This window comes from Gambusia affinis, linkage group LG04 (genome assembly GCF_019740435.1).
Source record: "Gambusia affinis linkage group LG04, SWU_Gaff_1.0, whole genome shotgun sequence".
In the NCBI taxonomy this organism is placed as follows: domain Eukaryota; kingdom Metazoa; phylum Chordata; class Actinopteri; order Cyprinodontiformes; family Poeciliidae; genus Gambusia; species Gambusia affinis.
The window spans coordinates 4,633,649-4,652,458 of NC_057871.1; the positions used below are offsets into that span (position 1 = coordinate 4,633,649).

General features: G+C 35.6%; 1 protein-coding gene across 1 annotated transcript; it reads left to right on the forward strand.

Moving 5' to 3' along the window:
* Positions 1–903: 903 nt before the first annotated feature.
* LOC122829826 (perforin-1-like) lies at positions 904–11,492 on the forward strand. Its single transcript, XM_044114688.1, has 10 exons — positions 904–1,011; positions 2,508–2,783; positions 2,853–2,932; positions 5,432–5,477; positions 5,716–5,858; positions 5,944–6,082; positions 6,171–6,251; positions 7,915–8,411; positions 8,495–8,588; positions 11,026–11,492. Exons 2-10 carry the CDS (start codon positions 2,523–2,525, stop codon positions 11,236–11,238), a joined length of 1,554 nt encoding a protein of 517 aa, XP_043970623.1. The 5' UTR covers positions 904–1,011; positions 2,508–2,522; the 3' UTR covers positions 11,239–11,492.
* The last annotated feature ends 7,318 nt before the right edge of the window (positions 11,493–18,810 follow it).

Genomic DNA, 18,810 nt, shown 5'->3' on the forward strand with positions numbered 1-18,810 from the left:
ATTCACCCTTTAAGACTAATGTGCTGTAGACAGTTCTGTATGACACACATGCAGTATGGAAGATAAGAAGCAAAATGACATCAGTTAATGAAGATGACAATCAAACTGCAATATTGTAATATTTGTTCAAATACCGTCTTGTTAACTTACCTTTAAGCCTAGATCTGTTGGATATCGTTGTTCTGTATTGCCAAAATTCTAAGAATGGTGTTTGGCAACTTTTTTTTGAGGCAGAGCGTGTTGCACCGTAGACATATTTAATTTAAATTATTATGATTTTTTAAAGTTATGAATGAAACACTCTTATCCAAATATTTAATAAATTTCTTTTGTCTTCATTTTATAGTTTAAAACATTATGCCTAGTTATTTTTGTTCAACAGCAGATGTTTTACAGAATTAAAGCTGTGTGCTACGTGACTGCTTTTGTACTGGATGTAGTGTCAGTTGTAAAATTGTAACTAGAAGTAGAAACTATGTAACGGTTTTTCTGTGCGTGAACACCCGGCTGTTCCAGAGAGAACAATTCCAAGAAAAACACACAGATTGGGGCAAATTTAGTTGCCAAAACTACAGAAGAACTTCTGCCTGTTTTAAGAGTTCAACACAATCACAGAATTAAAATACTTAAATTAATTTCAATCATTGTTACTTTGTTTCTTTATTGACTGAAGCTAAATCTAGAGTTGCTTTTTATGCGTTTTTCTGACTTGATGTTAAACTATTCCTTCATTACAGTTCTGATAAAACTATTTATTCTCTCTGAACAAAATGTTCTGGTAGAACTGTTCGTACTGTTAGCGTAGATATTTTATAAAGAACATTGCTAAAATAAGAACCTCAAACTTTAGCGGCAGTTACAAGAAACAAAGTAACTACATTCAATTGACCTTTTCACAATCTTCTGTATGAATCTTTATCTCTCCAGGTCTGCTGCTTTATAAACCAGTTCTCAGCTGAGCTCACTTAGACATTACTTGTTTCAACTTCTTTTCAGTCTGCTTTGGAACAGGTAAGATTTTTTAATATGCAAAGATTATCTTTGTTTAGAATATACTGCAGAAATTAAAAATATTGTGTGTTTATTGAGTTATAAAAAGATATTTATAGAAGATATATTTTTCATGAACTTATTAGAGGTGCACCGATTGCAGGTTCCTGGCTGATCCTCGATTACAAATCTATTAAAAATCCTGACCTGCTGATTCTGATTTTGGCAGATATAATTTTTTTTGTCTACCAAAATCAGAATCAGCAGGTCAGGATTTTTGCTAAATAAGGCCAGAAAGTTGATGAGTTACCAACAGTGGGGTGACTATTGTTAACTACAGACATTTAAATATGATTTGCTGGGTCTACTAGTCAAACCTCTCTCATAGCAGAACAGAAGATAGCAGTTGCTTTAAATACCTTTGCCGAAGTACATAAAATGGGTGGATAAGATCAGCTTCAAATGCAAAATCGCCCATCACAGATTTCATAAATTTAGGGAAATCGACAGATAAATTGGATGGGTGATAAATTAGTGCATCCCTAGAATTTATAATTTCACTGATATTAATGTGGTGGAGCTGTGAAATCAAAGATCTGTGGAAACCAAAAATGTTGACTTCATCAAAATAGTTGAGAATCAGAACATTTTGCTTATGTAATTATTACAAATTGTAATCCATAATTTATTATTAATTAATAAAGCCAAGCTCAGGCTCTGATGAGAGATTGAAGAAACTCTTCACACAAGGAATGATCACTAATATGATTATTTCTAATCGAGTCTCAGAATTTATAAACTAAATAGCCCAACTTTACAGCTGAATTATTCTTGAATAACTTCTTTCTTTAACTAATGGCAGGTAACCCAACTACTGATTATATAGAATAATAAAATGAGAATAAAATCGGACTAATGAATGAACTTTATTATTTTCTTCACAAATATCTACTAGCTGAAACTTTTTGTGTTATCTAGAACTGTTTGCTAATGTTTTACCATCATCAACTGCTGCTCCTAGGAACAAATACTCTAAATCAAAAATGTAATATTAGCTTAAGCTAACACATGCCAAAATAAAAAATAATTGATCAGAGATACTTATGTAAAAATGTACATAAAAGTTCAAATGTATGGATGACTAAAATAAATAATTGTTTCAATAAATATTGAAATGTATTTAATGTATGGGCAAGTAATAATCACAATATGCTTAAACAATAATTAACTATTAAGTCTGACTCGTACATTTGAACTTTTATGTAAATTTTTACATATGTATCTGTGTTCAGTTATTAAAAAAGCCCATATTTTTGACATAATCTGACATAAATACTTAATCATGTTCATGACAGGTGTTATGTTTATGACAGTATCATGTCAGACTTATGCACACCCTTCAAATAAAGTGTTAACTAACTTTCTTATATGATGTAGTACAAAAAAGTCATAAAAATAAGAAAAATGCCAGCATTATGAAAAAAAACAAATTAATTTATTTTTTCTCTTTCTTTTAGCTTCTGCCTGCAGCTATGCTGCCTGATTCAACTTCAGCTCTTCTTCTCCTGAGCGTCCTCCTTGTTCACTCCTCTGTTCTGTCCTGTCGGGTTGGGACCCAAAGCGAGTGTGATGCTGCTCCATTTGTACCAGGCTACAACCTGGTGGGGGAAGGTTATGATATAGTCACACTGCAGAGAAAAAAAACTCATGTGATTGATGTGAACACTTACCTGAACCCCAGAGACAGCTGTATTCTCTGCTCCAACCCTCTTCAAAAAGATGCCTTCCAAAAAGTAAGTAAATAAACAGCTGCACATCTGACTTGAGGGATTAACAATAATGCGACTTTCCTTCATTTTAAGCTTCCATCATCTGTTGTGGACTGGAGTGCCAGCAGTCAATGCAGTGCTGAAATCTCCAGCAGTCATCACACCTCTGTTAGGTGGAGTATTTAAACCTCATTGTGAACACTGTAAAAGTTGAAGCACATAATTAAACTAACATTTACAGGATTTGTTTTACATGTTGCAATTACATGTTCCAATCAACCATGTATGTGTTAGACCTATATGTGGTAGACCAACACACAGTGGATAATTCTGAAGTGGAAGCAAGACATGAAAAATGTTGTGTGCATTTATGCTTATATTCTGATGATTATAAATATATTGAAGTGGAACCAGATGCCTTCATAGGTCACCTAAAATAAATATATAATTTAAAAAAATCAATAAAATTCAGATTTATTCTCAGTTAAGTTCACAGTTAATGCTACAAATAGCATCATTAAGACAAAAGCAAAACAAAAAAAATTTAAAAGTTTGAAGGACAGATAAATTGTAAAAACAAAATCCCAAACTTGAGACAAATCATGGAGCACGTCTAAACTATCAGCTGAAAGGTATCAAACGATGGAGGGTGTCTGAGGTTGTGTATTTACTTCTCTTTGCCTGTAATGCACTGAACATGTTCTGCAGAGTGGGGGCAGTCTTATACACTGTAAAACATTTGGGTCACATTTAGTTATGTCTACTATCATCTAGTCTTTCAGTTAATTAAATTTAGCACTTTTTAGATTTTTTTATCTAAATGTGTGAGTTTGTGAAAGAGAAACTTACAGTAGTAAACCAAGTTAGCATTTTAATAATTTTGTCAAACCTAAAAAAGTTGAATGAACTGGAGGTTTTAGGTTGGTGCTAAAAAAACACTGAAAGAAGAAAAACACATGGGAGCTATTCCCCAGAATGCTTAGCGGCATGTTTTAGTATCCTGAGATGGATGTGTGTTACATTGATCTGACTTTGTTTTTTATTCAGGCAAATGTTCAATTTAATAAGTTGTAAGTCTCTGCTAAAAGTTTTTGAACAGAATTTATGTTGTTGTGTTGTTGATCTTTATTAAATTCATTAGCAAGTGATCATTTTTGTTCCAATCAACTTGAAACAAGAATTTTATTTATTATAATATAAAACATGTAGTTACTTTAACTTGATAGGTGAGTGAAAATAAGACAGAAATTTGTGAAGGCAGTTTTTCATTTCATAATGTGGAATGATTATTATTAAATTCCAGTATTAACTTCATGAACTTTAATTTCTGTTTAAACCTAAACAATTGCCTTATTGACTTTAATTGCATTTCAAAGCAGCAGATGTACTTTCATTTTTAAGTCGAGCCACCTCCAAATATTTTACAGTGTGTGGAGAATTATCCTTTCTCCAGGCTAAAGTCTTGATGTTTGAGTTTTAAGAAGAGACAGTGAGTTGAATTCATAAATTCCTTTTGTTAATATCAAAATACAGCTGGTCCATTTCTCATGCTACCTTTTGGAGCTAGAGGGACAAAATGGACAAAAACAACATTATGTAATTGTATTTGTTAGCCTCTATGTGGTAGAGGGTGATCACAGGAAACACCCTCAAAGCTAAGGTTAAAGATTTTGACACTAACATGTTATTTCCTTTAGCTTTAGCTTTGCAAATAGCTATAAAAGATACAAGAAAAATAGATAATTATTCATTCTCTACAGGTTGTAAACTGTAAGTCAAAAATGTTTTCTTCTCAAACCATTTCTATGTTTTTAGAGATCGGTTTGTTGAATAGTTCACACCTCATGTCTATTTCACTTTGTCTTAACAACTTAACATCTTTAGTCTGTGCATTTAAAAATCTGACTCTGACCCAAAACCCGACCTAAATTCAAGTCACTCCTTAGTCCTAAACCAAACCCCAGACTCAAAGACAGCACTTCTTATAGGGACTTACAAGGTGACAAATCCTACAACACACACACACATATATATTCACACACATTCACACACACAAAGAGACATGTACTCAAGGACCATCCTGCAGCAATGGGTATCAGTTTGACTGTGAATAACTATAAATAATTAGTTGGGAAAATTATTAACTAGACATTTTGATTAAAATCACCAAGTGAAGAAAACAGGCAAATACAGACCCATTCAATAAATTAAAAATTGATTCTATGAAAGTCAATTTGTTTCATAAGTTTTATCACTAATTGAAACATGTTATATAGAATAATTCCACACATAAGAATTTTTAAAGCATTTATTTATGCTAATTATGAGGATTTTCAACATACAAGTAATGCAAACATAACATTGAAAATTGGAATAACACAGCAAACCAATAAAAATATTTTCTAATACAGAGGAATGAAAAGTGTGTTTGTTACCTGCTTAGTGATTATTTTCAAAAGTACTTTTAATCTTTAAACTGAGCCACAAATGGAAGCATTTTCTAATTTATTGAATATAACTGTAGTTTATGAATACCTGCCTATAATGTCTTAGGTATTAAAATAACAATAGATAAATCAGCAATTTCACTAAGCTTTACTACCCAATTAAAAATATGAAAATTAATTGTATTGATGTTTAATAATGATTACTTCCTTTAAAATGTCCAACAGCTCTCTGATTAAGGCTTACACATCCCACGATACCAATGATTGGACGGTAAGAAACAACTCAAAGCTGAACATTTCAAAATAATGCAGCCCTGAGTTTTGATAACACAATCCTGATAGAAACCTTGTTGGCTGATTTTCTTTCTTTCACCATTTCCTTTCAGTTAATTTTATCTTTTTACTTTGCATTCAGTTAGAACTGTAGTAAGTTATTAGTATAGTGGAAGAAAAATATGGCTTCTTGTTTAATACCTTATAAACTACATGTGTTGCCTGTATTTCATCAGTTTGGCTTGGAACTTGAAAAGTTTTTGTTTGACAAGTTCGATTTGGAAGGAAGCGGCTCCAAAGTCTACAAGTTCGCTTCACAAAAGATCAAAGAGGACCGCTACACTTTCAGCACACACAGTGTCACCTGCAGCCATTATGAGTAGGTTAGAAATTTTACTTTTTTTATTGAGTTCAGACAGGTCATTGTTATTGAAATAATTGTCTAATTTTGTCTTGGTGTCTAGTTTTATATTGTCAACCACACCTCCCTTAAGCGTAGAGTTCAAACATCAGTTAGAGTCCCTGCCAAGATACTACAACTCCTCTACTATGAATGAGTATAGAAAGCTCATACAGACCTATGGTACACACTACTTTCGAATGGTGAGAACTTTGGCACACACACATTGTGAATTAGTTACAGACATTTTTTGACAGGGAAGCATTTTAAAGAACTTTAAACCTGTTTTAGGTTAATCTTGGAGGGCAACTGAGACGAGTGACATCTTCACGAAGCTGCTTGTCCTCCATGAATGGATTAACCCCAAGTGAGGTAACAAAATGCACAAAACAACAGATTTTTACCACAACAGTATGTGATACTTCCATGATCCTAATGCCCTCTCCAACACCCTCTTGGCGCTCGTAGGTTTCTCAGCAGCCTTCAAACCTTTCTCTGCTATAAGATCTGTCTGCTCATTATAAAATGTCCCAATTAAAAGCAAATGGTGATCATCTACACTGAACAAAAATATAAATGCCCCATGTCATATATGAGATTATCAACACTTGGGTTATACAATATATAGAGAAACTCAAAATATCTTTTCAGTAATTACTGATCTTCATATCGGCATTGATAACATAGTGGTGGTAGCAGATTGACAGTGCTTTGAACATGACAGTGGTCAGGTTGAAGAATTTGATTTTGACCAAGTTGGCACACAGTCTAAGGTGTGATGTGTCTGTTGTTCAGACCAAAGTCTCATCAGCTGTGTGTGTGTCGCTGGTCTTAGCCGATCCCACAGATGGACAAGCCCGATATGGTAATCTTGTGGTAGAGTGGTCACGTGGCCATCGAGGATGAGGTCGATTTGCAGTAGAGCCAGTCTGTTGGAAACAAACTATTAAACGGCCTATGGTCCGATAATGGACATTGGGCCGTACAGCTACTGCTCTGGTGGACATCATTGCATCCAGCATGCCGATGACACGCTCTCCCAAAACTTGTGACATCTGAGGTATTATGACTTGTGACAAAATTGGAAATTTTGAGGTAGCTTTTAATTGCCCCCGGTGCAAGGATTGTCCAGTTGTTGCTCATTTTGTCTGATCACCCACTGGACATGTCCCATCCATGCACTGAGAAAAAAAAACGCACTGAGTAATGCTCACTGACAGGAAGAGTTAGAGAGAAAATTATGTACAAATGAAGAGAAATATTCTTTTGTTCAATAATTGTCAGAAAATGCTCATTTACAGTTGTTAACTCCACATGGCAACAATATTTGACATGGGGCGTTTGCATATTTGTTCGGTATAGTTGAGTTCATGTTATTCTGCTCAGTTAAAATAACACGGCACACCTTGAAAAAAACTGCTTGATAACTTATAAAAGACATGCTTACTTATCGGATTGGTGCATTTGATTTACAGACTGGTACATTTTACACAGGTGGTTCACAGAAACAAACATTCAGTTTGCAGTGGGAAAGGAAGAACAATAAATCGCTTATTTTAAAATAAAATAAGACTGAAAACCAGGAAGACACAGCGGAATTATTAATTCAAGCGAAATACAACCTGATAAAAGTGCAGAAAATAATAGCTAATCTGTTCAAAAGAAAAGACAGTGATGAAAAGGTTACTGCATATGCTACAAAGTAAATGTGTTTATCGATGTTTATGCTAGCTGTGGTGGAAAGAGTACAAAAAATAATGTAGGCTACTACAGTTATTATTACTATTATTATTTATTTTGATACTTATTTGCACATAGTACCTCATTAAAATTTTTATCATACCAGCAAGAATTTAAAACTACTTTCACCCCTACTTATATTATTACCAATTACATGAAGCTGCAAAAATATGAAGTTCATCGCCTCCAGCAACCTACTTTTATTTTAAATGGTACTTTTTTTTTTTTGTCCATTTTAATTTCCAAGGATTCCTACATGAACATATTCTTCTCTTTCTTCTGTTCCTTCACCCAGGTCCACTCCTGTTTATCTTTGGGTGTTGCTGTTGGCTTGGGCAAGATGAAATTCTCTAGTGTCCAGAAGTCTTGCATTGGTGTCCTACAAAACCAGGACTCTGCCACTGGCTACAGCTCTGGTCTCCACCAACACCACACAGAGGTGTCAGGAGGAAATGGTTGGTTGGGGAAGTTTTCAATTTCCAAAGATAATTCCAAAGCCTACTGGAACTGGCTAAAGAGCCTGACAGAACATCCAGATGTTGTTTCGTACTCTCTTCGACCTCTTTATCAGCTCATGCCAAACAAGCTTCAACAGGCAGGAATGAAAGCTGCTATTGAGCAGTATTTGGAGGACAGTGCTGTGAAGAAATCACCCGGAGAGCCACAATGTGAGACCACCACTCCTAACTGGTCCTCTAACTGCTGCCCTGTGCACGCCTCAAGAGGAACTCTATCAGTGACCATTGTACGAGGCTGGAATCTATACGGAGATGTAATTGGAAAGACTGACGGGTGGGTTGATGCAAAGGTAAAAAACAAATAACTTATGGAAACTGATGAGCACAGCTTTTATATGGCTCCTCTTTTGTTCACAGCTTTGCCAAGATGTTCTATGGTTCCATAGTCCGCCAGACAAAAATGATTGAATCCAATGATCCTAAGTGGAACGCTGAGTTTAATTTGGGCAAGGTCAGTAAACGTTTTCATCAAAAATCAGCTGAAAAAGTTCAACAACAGACAAACTGATACATTTACTCTGCTGAAGCAGCAGAACTTGTGGAGTTAATACCAGGATCTATTTTTGTAAAAATAAATATTAAATTACCAGAAGTGAGAAGAATTGGGTTTTTATGCATCAGTCTTGAAAGAAAGGATTCTTTGGTGCCACCAAACTAATCAGCAAACATTTCATATTGGGTCAAATATCATTTAATATCAGAAATATGTTGTAGTTTCCATTGCAACTAGATGAAGTTAAATTATTGATCATGAAATAATTTGTCCTTCAACTTGTTGTTTGCGTGAGACAGCAGCCACAATAACAAGAAAAGAGCTCCTCCCTTTAGGTCTGACCCGTTCTTGTTTTGGTTCTCTCACAACTAACTTAGTTGTCTCTGGACATATGGCTCCCACACTCACTGCTCTGCTCATCTTGTTGTTGAGTCAGAAAGTGCTAACCCTCTCTTATTGCTTTTACAAAATAAAGCATAAGCATAAGTGGCTGTTCAAACAACAAATGTCCAAAACAAACCTTTAATGTCAAAGTAAAACTTTTTGTTTATTTGTTTCATCTGTCCTACTGATTGCTTATGTGACCAACAGGGGGAGATCTTCTTAAACAAGATGCACCAGAACACAGAATAGTACACAATATTTTATAAAACAATTTCCTTAAAACATTTCTCTTTTTAAAATCATGGCTTCAGGAATACTCGGTCTCTGGAAAGAAAATGGATCATGTGAAGTAAGGACAATTAAAATAACATGCAATGCCAAAGAAAATTAGTAAAGCCTGGGTGACAGTGGCTACTTTCTGATCCCGAGTTGGAACAGCAATGGTTTATTTAATAAATACATCAGTAATTACAAGAATATTTTCCAAACCATTTTGTGAAGGCTCTAACATGGTAAAATCAATAGTAACGATCTCGTTTGGCCGAGAAGCTAACAGATTGCTCATGAAGGTGCCAGGGCTCGATGTTATATTTTTACCAACCTGGCACCGTTGACACTCTTGTACCTACCGTTTAATGTCATTAGACTTATGTAATTGAGTCAGAACATCCAGCTTTAGAACTGATGGTAAAACAAGCTGTAAAATCTGCTCACCACCATCTGACCTATGGACTTGACGGTACACCAAGTCCATAAGTGGACTTGGTGTACCTATGGTGTACCTCTCTCCACAAGATGCCCCCACTGTTCTAAAAGAACCAAGGACAGTTTGGGAAATCGCTGTTTTTTTCCTCAGGAGTAGGACAAACCTGCCTCTTCCAAAGACCCAAAATGTCCTTCAGGAGAGGGTCAGCTTCCTTCAAAACACAGAGGTCAGACACAGAATGAGATGGCAGAACAGTCATCACAGATTGACTTACCGACACTGGAATAGGACATGGGACACACTTAAGAGCCTCTGGGAAGGAGGTGCATGACAACAGTTCTGTCAGGCACCAGCCTGACAGAACTGTTGTTACCTGATGTTGGCTGGTGGGACAGTTCATCAGCATTGTTATTCCTGTGTCCAGAACGATACTTTATAGCGAAATCAAAAGCAGCAAGTTGAGCAGTCCAACAGTGCTCCATAGCACCAAGCTTGGCTGAATGAAGTAAACTCAAACGGTTGTTATCTGCAGAGTCCATGCACTGGTGGCCTAACAGATATTCCCTAAACTTCTCAGTCATTGCTCATTTTAATCCCAGAAACTCCAGCTTCATAGAGCTATAACTAGCCATGTTATGCTCTGAAGGTTTAAGACCTCGATTGACATATGCAATGGGGCTCACGCCATCCTCTGTTTCCTACAACAATACTTCCCCAAGTCCACTGTGGCTGGCATCCATCTCTAGAATGAAAGGACGTGAAAAGTCACCATATGCAAACACTGGTGCAGATGTTACTTTATTTTAACTTATTTTTTGTTTTTAAAAACCTGTTTGAAATAAATAAATGTAATCAAATAAGACAAATAAAAGTATACAATGATATGTAATGCAAACATCATATTGTGTAGGCAAACTTGGGGAAAGGACAACCACCTCCATTTCTAGATCCAAGCCAGGCTGTAGATTCTTTATATTTTGGGATACTGGCTCAGCACCTGCATGAGAATTTGGTTTTACTTGATTAAACCATGCACATTTCATGGTGTTTATGGTCAAGTAAAAACAGAAAAAAATCTGAAAATATTTGAACACAAACCATTTTACACATATATTGTGTAAACAGACAGCCTAGCTGATGTATTTCATATCTTGTGCTGTTGTGTTTTGGCTAAGATTACACTGCATTTATCAATGTTTGAGATGCGTGGAAACCAGTTTTATTTTCTCTATCACCTAAATAATTTGACTTTGAATGGGAAAAAAATGCACCTGAATGATTCTCCTTTCAAATTTTCTCATGAAGGTGGACACAAGCCTGGCTCTGAAGATTGAGGTTTGGGATGAAGACTGGAAATATCACGACCTCCTCGTAAAGTGCGAGAAGTACTTGTTCCGGGGCTCTCACACTTTCACATGCACATCAGATTTAGGAAACGTTGAGGTTCAATACACCCTGATCTGTGACCCGTATCTGACAGGAGAACGGTGCAACCGTTATCAACCATCTCCTAAGTGACAGGAGATTGGTGAATTTTGGGAATGAAAGTATTTCATTTCATCACGTAACATTAACTCACTAAATCTGGTAGAATCTCACAAATTATACTTAATTGCTTAACTTAGTTAAAGACCTATCTAAATGTGGTTTTATCATACAATGAGAAAAATGTAAGATTTTGTGTAACATTTAATCACAAGAAATAACTATGCTTTAATATGTGCAACCAGAAATTGTGTTCCCTTTAATGACAATAAAATTTTTGAAATTGCTACAAGTTGTTGATTTTATATATTTTCAACAAAGTTGCATGAATTATGTCTTATAGTCTTGTTTGTGTTACTATAAAAGAGAGAGAGACGTAATTACATTACCAGAAGAGTCACAAAACTATTTGGTCAATACCTTCTGTATGCAGTAAAGCAGAGAACAAGGGGACATACTTTTCAACCTGATCATTATTTTTCGGTTTTATGGTTAAAAACAAGAGGCACTGATGAAATTTATTAATTGAAATTATCTTTCATAATGTAGTCATGTTTCAAACAATGAAGACATCTCATGAGTCAGAATGTTCATTGTTTTGTTTTTCTTATTGATTACATAAAATGTCCAGGCACCACAGTTTCACAGTTTTCCTTTAGAAGACCTTGATCTTAAGCCTTTTAGAAGGCAGAAAGGAAAAAAATCATCTTCCCCTTCTGGCCTGCAATGATTTAGAAAAGTAAAAATGGTTTCCTGTTATTCCTTGACCTAATACTGCACACATCAGTAGGATTGCTTGTTTAAAGTTGCTTTCAAATCTGTTATATTAGTAGAATGTATAAGTTTGAAATGTTCAATACTGATCTAAAGTCAAACAGTCTGCTGCAATCCCGCATCTCGGACCAACCTGTATATTTCTACTGATTAGTGTATAACTTAATCAATAACAGATATTTTGTCTACAGCTCGTCCGTTTTCTTTGACACATTTCTTAAACCATTCTTAATCCATTAAATTAGCGCTCTGAAAATGGCTAGCACAATAAAAAGCTTTAATTTCTATAATTTTTTCCCCATGTTAAACAAAAATATCCTTCATTATCACTATAAAATTGTTCAAATACACCATATCTATTGGAATTATCTTCTTCAAAATACTTTAGCCCATTGTCAGAACATCTTTTTAATGGAAAACAACTCAAATCCATTTAAAATAAGAATATATTTTTAACAAACAATATCTTTTCTTTCACTTTTTGATTTTTCCCTGTGAGTTATGTTTAGCACAGATCAGACATGTTCTTCAAAACAAACTTTTTTTTGTTTAAGGAATATAAGTTTCAGTAATCTAATTAAGTAACATAAAAGGTAAATCCATAACGTAATCTCCCCCTGTTGATGCATTATCTGCTAATGTATCACAATGTCTACTACTTCAAATAAAGATTTCAATGAAAGGTTAATTATTTTACCAGAAAAATTCTACCCATATTCAATCTTGCCCTTTTTTCCTAAAAGGTAAACTTTCAAAACAAACAGAGTAATTTATTTCAGCATGATTTAAACCTGAAAGATGACTATTTCTCCAAAACACTTCACATTACAGTTTTACTTGTCTTTTAGCTTCTTCTCAATATTCAGGGGTAACCAGAGCAACTTAAGATAATTTCTATAATGTCAAATCATTAAAACATTAAAGCATTCTGTGTTAATTTGACAAAACAGGCTTGTTCTCATCAAAGCATGAATTGAGATATTAAGCTAGGTAATGTCCTCTCAAAGGATCGCAATACCAAATTATTATTTTCTTTATATACATGAAACATTTTAAGAAATATAATTTCTTTTTTACCAACTTTTCCTAAAGAATTTTAACTAATGTTTGACAAAGCATGTTTACCAATTTAGACTCAGCATTTTGATTTTAGAAATTTACATTTAATATTTTCCATTTTATTTTATTGCTTACTATTTATTTACTTGCTTAAGCAATCCGCTCTAAATAGAAAATGGTTTTCTGAATTTTTAAGAAACTAAAACTTCATCCAACTTGCCTTGTCTCTACAGTCAGATGGGCCATAAAACTGCTTTACACCTCCTTTGTGAACTTTCCTGACCTTTTGGAGTGGATGCTTTTAAGGCAGGAAAGAGAGCTGATAAGGATTTCAGGAGAAACTCCTAATTCTTCTGCTGTCCTATAGTACAAGGATAAAACCATACACATGTGGAGACTGATCTGCTGCTCCATTAGGATTGTATCATAGAATATGTTTTAATTTCATCTAATTTTAAAATTTGGGAGTCTTCTGTTGCTTACTTCTAAAGTTGCAACTCTTTTAACACACACTAGTGTTTTGCCAGGGGGGCTTCATATGGTGGTCAGTTGAATCTAGTGGGGTAGGAGTTACAACACAGCTGCAGCTCTTGATCTACCCTGCTGAGCTGCTGTGTGTGGGGGTTGCAACTCCTTCCTGGGGCTTCATTATTTTCTAGTCAAAATAAATAAGTAATTCAAAAAGGAAACAACATGCGCATAAACCAGCTCTATAAATTCAACTTCTGTAGCATAAAACCAAAATTTGGGATTCTGCAGAAGCCAAAATAATTAAATGGTGATGGAGTCCACTGTAACAAACTCGCACCCAACATGTGAAGACAAAGCAGCTAGCCAAGTCCAAGAGGCTTAAATTGGGTTTTAAAAAAAACAGAATACTGTGTTGACTGATGGTAGAAATTAGTATAAATTTCTCTAATTATCAGTGGGTGACAACTTAAAAATAAAATAATTCTTTCATACTATATCTGATGTTAAAAAACTTTTCATTTTAACAAACGAGAGAAAATTATTTCCAAAAGTGGATTTTATATCAGTCAGTTGTATGACGGAATGTTGGGACCAGGTTACAGAGACTTTGTTTAATAGCACTTATTTGCACTTCTGTTTAATCCTAATTAAGTCAACAGCTCCATAAAGCCCACAGGGCTCCAGGGTCCCATCAATACTAATATTTTATCACAGATATATAAATGTAACATTTATTTATTGTCATGATTTGTGGTAGTTGAGTGGTGAGGCAGATGCAGTAGACCCAGGATATGGAGAGTAAATGGAGATTTATTGATGAACAATGCCAAAATCCAAGCAGCACAGAGTGAGCTGAGTGAATATCTAATCTCTGGTAGCAACTGATAATCAAACAAACTGACAGCAGATAAGACATAGGCTAGAGGAGGACCCGACAAAGAAGAAGGAACACAGGTGCGTTTAAATACACAGGGAGACAATCAGGGAAACAAGAGACAAGTGTTACTAATCAAGGGGTAGCCGGGACAACACAGAGACTCCAGAAAAACTCAAATCCTCACATTTATTGAGATTATCAATGCTGCTAAATTTGATTTAATGATTTCAGCATACATAAATTAAAATATTTTAAATTGTTCAACATTCAAATATAAGACTTTAATAAGAGTTTATAAGAGTTTTACAAGTTTACTTTGTAAAACTCATAGTTAGATTATTTTGTTACCACAGGTACAATCTGATGCTATGAGCTTATTCTTTGAGATTGAGCTCTGTTTGTTCATAAATACAAATTAGTAAACTTCAATTATAGCTAATTGCTTTTTAGATTGGCCAATAAACTACTCCCCCTCTACCAGATTTCATTAAATCTTACACAGAATCTGTTAAAGATGAAAAACTATATGGGCACCCTTCTGACAAAATTTAATCGAGGGGATGATTGATGAGTGATTAATGACCCTAATTAATTGCTTTTAATTTCCGGTCACATGATGCCCTCCCTCCCCCTAGCCGGTCACATGATGCCCTTCCCCCCTCCCCCAATCCAGTCACATGAACCCCCCCATCCCCCCCAACATTTCTCATGACCTCAACATGCTTATCACGTGTGACACTATATTCCCGGTAATTTTAATTCAACCAATAGAAACAGGAGTAATACAATTAAAGTATAAAAAAACAATAACTGTTAGATAATCAAGAATAATAAACAATATAGTATATTTAAATAGAATGTTGTAATTAACCCCGGTTTTGCTCACCAAGCCGTCCGTGTGTGTGTGCGTTTGTCCGGACACAATACTGGACAGGGAGAGGGTTCAACTTAGAACATGTCCCTGAGGATGTCTCAATAAGATACATTGTTTTGGTGAACTCCGTCCGACCTCTATGAGTTTGAATTAGCCAATAGAAGCAGAAACAAGAGGGTCGGCATTAGAAAATGAATAGTAATATACAATATAGTAAATTTAAATAGATGTTGTAATTACCTCCGGTTTTAAACAGAAGGTCTTACTGATACACTGCCTGATGCGGGGCAGGCCTCACCCATCAGGAACACTCTCATGACCTCTGGTCAGCATGCGTGACACGTGTGGCTCTCTATATTTCCGATCATTTCAATTGGGTCTCTATCAGGGGTTGATTGATATGATGTAAACACAAGCACAGGATTCATTTTGGATTACTTTTGCGGGAAGGCCCCAAGACAGTGATGCTCACCAAGCCATTTGTCTGTATGTGTGTGTCCGTACATAAAGACAAGAAACAAAAGTCCCCTCTTGGTAGGGTGGGTGTGCATGTGTGTGTGTGTGTGTGTGTGCGTGTGTGTGTGTGCGTGTGTGTGTGTTTGTGTGTGTCTGTGTGGTGCTACATGTGATTTAGCAGGACATTTTGGGTACATGTGATTTAGCAAGACATTTTGGGTACATGTGATTTAGCAGGACATTTTGGGTACATGTGATTTAGCAGGACATTTTGGGTACATGTGATTTAGCAGGACATTTTGGGTACATGTGATTTAGCAGGACATTTTGGGTACATGTGCGGCATGTCTTTCCCCCTCTCTCATTACCAATCTTCCTGTCAATTAACTATCAAATAAAGACCACTGGAGCCAATAAAGCCTTTAAAAAAATACATCCTGTGTAAGAAAAAAAATAAATAAAGAGTAATCACAAGAAAGAAAATTGTAAAAAAAAATCTTGATGCATACATAGACACCTACTTTGAACTGTCCTTGCACATTGTGGTTATCACCTACATTACTGTATCTCATCTTTCAAATGCACCTGTTTCTTGCACTATTTGTACTTCGAGAACTGCTTACATGCATACTTGTAAAGGAAATAAGACAAACTAAAACTTAACAACCAAGAAAATAAAAATTCTGACATATGTACTAATTTCTCTACTTCACCACCTTCCTATCCAGTCCAGTGGACAGAGATCCACAAAAACATCCTGAGAAGAATTGTGGATCAGCTAACAAACCCACCTGTCTTGGCATACCCAGACCCGAAGAAGCAATTTGTACTACATGTTGACGCATCAGAGGAGGGCCTAAGTGCAGATCTCTACCAACGACAAGAGGCAGCACTAAGAGTTATAGCATATGACATTGACATGACATTGACAGCTGCAGAGAAAAATTACAAGCTACACTCTAGTAAGCTGGAGTTTCTGGCACTGAAAGGGGTCATAACTGAGCTGCATGTTAGAGCTGATCCAGCCTCTTTCAGAAGACAGCATAAAAGTAGCTCAGAACTCAGATTCAGCTATAAACAGAGTTGTGGCTCTTAAAAGAACACAATCATCTCTAAACCACAAACAAAAACTTAAAGAAAAGGGTTTTCTCCATAGGGTGTCTGGGCTCTCTCTTAGAGATAAGGTAAGAACCTCAGTCATCCGGGAGGGACTCAGAGTAGAGCTGCTGCTCCTTCACATCAAGAGCAGCCAGTTCAGGTACAAGAGGCTGGGGAGAGGAAACTCTTGGCCTCCATTGTTAAGCATTACCATAGGTAATTAAAGCATAGTTAATGGGCCTCAATGTTATACAGAAGAGGCCATCACATATTCCAATCCAGGACGCACCATGACCTGGGAAGGGAATTTGAAAACAGCCTCTTCAAGAAGCTCCAAAGTTTAAATGGCATCCACCTCACCTTATCATCATGATAGAATTAAAATAACCTACATAAATACTAGTCATATTTGAGGACTGTTAGATTCCATGTCTGTTTCTGGACTATCTGCCTTGTGAGAGATGTCTGCAGGACGTGATAACTGTGCCAAACTGAGAACTGACCTGGCAGGAAAAACACCAAAGGCTAAAGGATCAAAGGTTGTGGCCAGAGACACAGGAACTGCTTTGAAGTCCTCACATGTACTTAAGACAGGAGATTCTTTGTATATTCCACTGTTCATAAAGTAACTGGATTTTCTCCTTTTTTCCTTCTTTTTGGTTGTTGACCTTGTTATTATTTTTGTTATAGCACAGAAGTTTCACAGAATTAGAGCTGTGCGCTACGTGACTGTTTTTGTACTGGAAGTAGTGTCAGTTGTAAAGTTGTAACTAGAAGTAGAAATTATGTTACAGTTTTTCTGTGCGCCAATGCCCGGCTGCTCCAGAGAACAATTCCAAGAAAAACACACACAGAGTGGTTTAAGGGGCAGCATCAATGACTTTCCAGAGGCCATTCAGTCAAGGAGAACTTTTTTTATTATTCTGAGGAAGAAGAGTAAAACAAATCAACCACCTTTCCAACTCCCTCTCTAACCCCATATCAGCGCAAAACAACGCTGTCTACTAGCATTTCTTTTTCTCAGATTGAACAAAAAAAAGAAATCATCTCACAAAAATCATAACCTAAAAAAAGAGGAGAAAAACGCCACCTGGTGGCCACAATAACACAATACAGTGGGACAGATTTAAATAGAGATAAAAAGTACAACTTAAAATAAAACACATACCTGGGGAAGCAGAGTAAAACAAATCAACCACCTCTTCAACTCCCTCTCACTGCACTCCAGCCCTAAATGTGAAAATAAAACAATGTTCAACCGTGCTTTGCAGGACTAGCACCGCTTGTTCGCACAAAAATAACAAAAACAGGAAATTATACTAAAACTGTTTATAAAAACCCACAATGATGGTCAAAACTGCAAAATAACACACTAACAAACAATAATAAACAATATTGTAGAGACCTCTACATGAACAACATCCATACAGAAAAACAAGCATATATCGCAGCAGCGAAGTTTCCTCTGACTTACCAACAGCAGCAGAACAACGCTGTGAGGGAAAAGGGGGAGCAGAGGAACTACAAATGAGGCAGAGTGCAGAAGAGTGACCCCCACAGGCGAAAACAACAAAACCATAAATAAAAATAACTGCATAAGATAAAATTCACAAATTCTCAATATAAAATGAATTAGAAATAATTTTTAAAAAACACATTCGTAACTCTGTTACATGGGGCAAATCTAGTTGATAAAATTAAAGAATAACTTCTACCTGTTTTATGAGTTCAACACACAGCATTAAAATACTTAAATAAATTTCAATCACCATTAATTGACGGAAGAGTTTTTCTGACTTGATATTAAAATATTCCTTCATTACAGTTCCGGTAAAACTATTTATTCTACTAGAACAAAATGTTCGGTTTGTTCTGTTATCATAGAAACTTTATACAGAACACTGCAAAAATAAAAATATCAAACTTTAGCAGCAGTTACAAAGTAACTACATTCAATTGAACTTTTCACAATCTTCTGTATGAATCTTTATCTCTC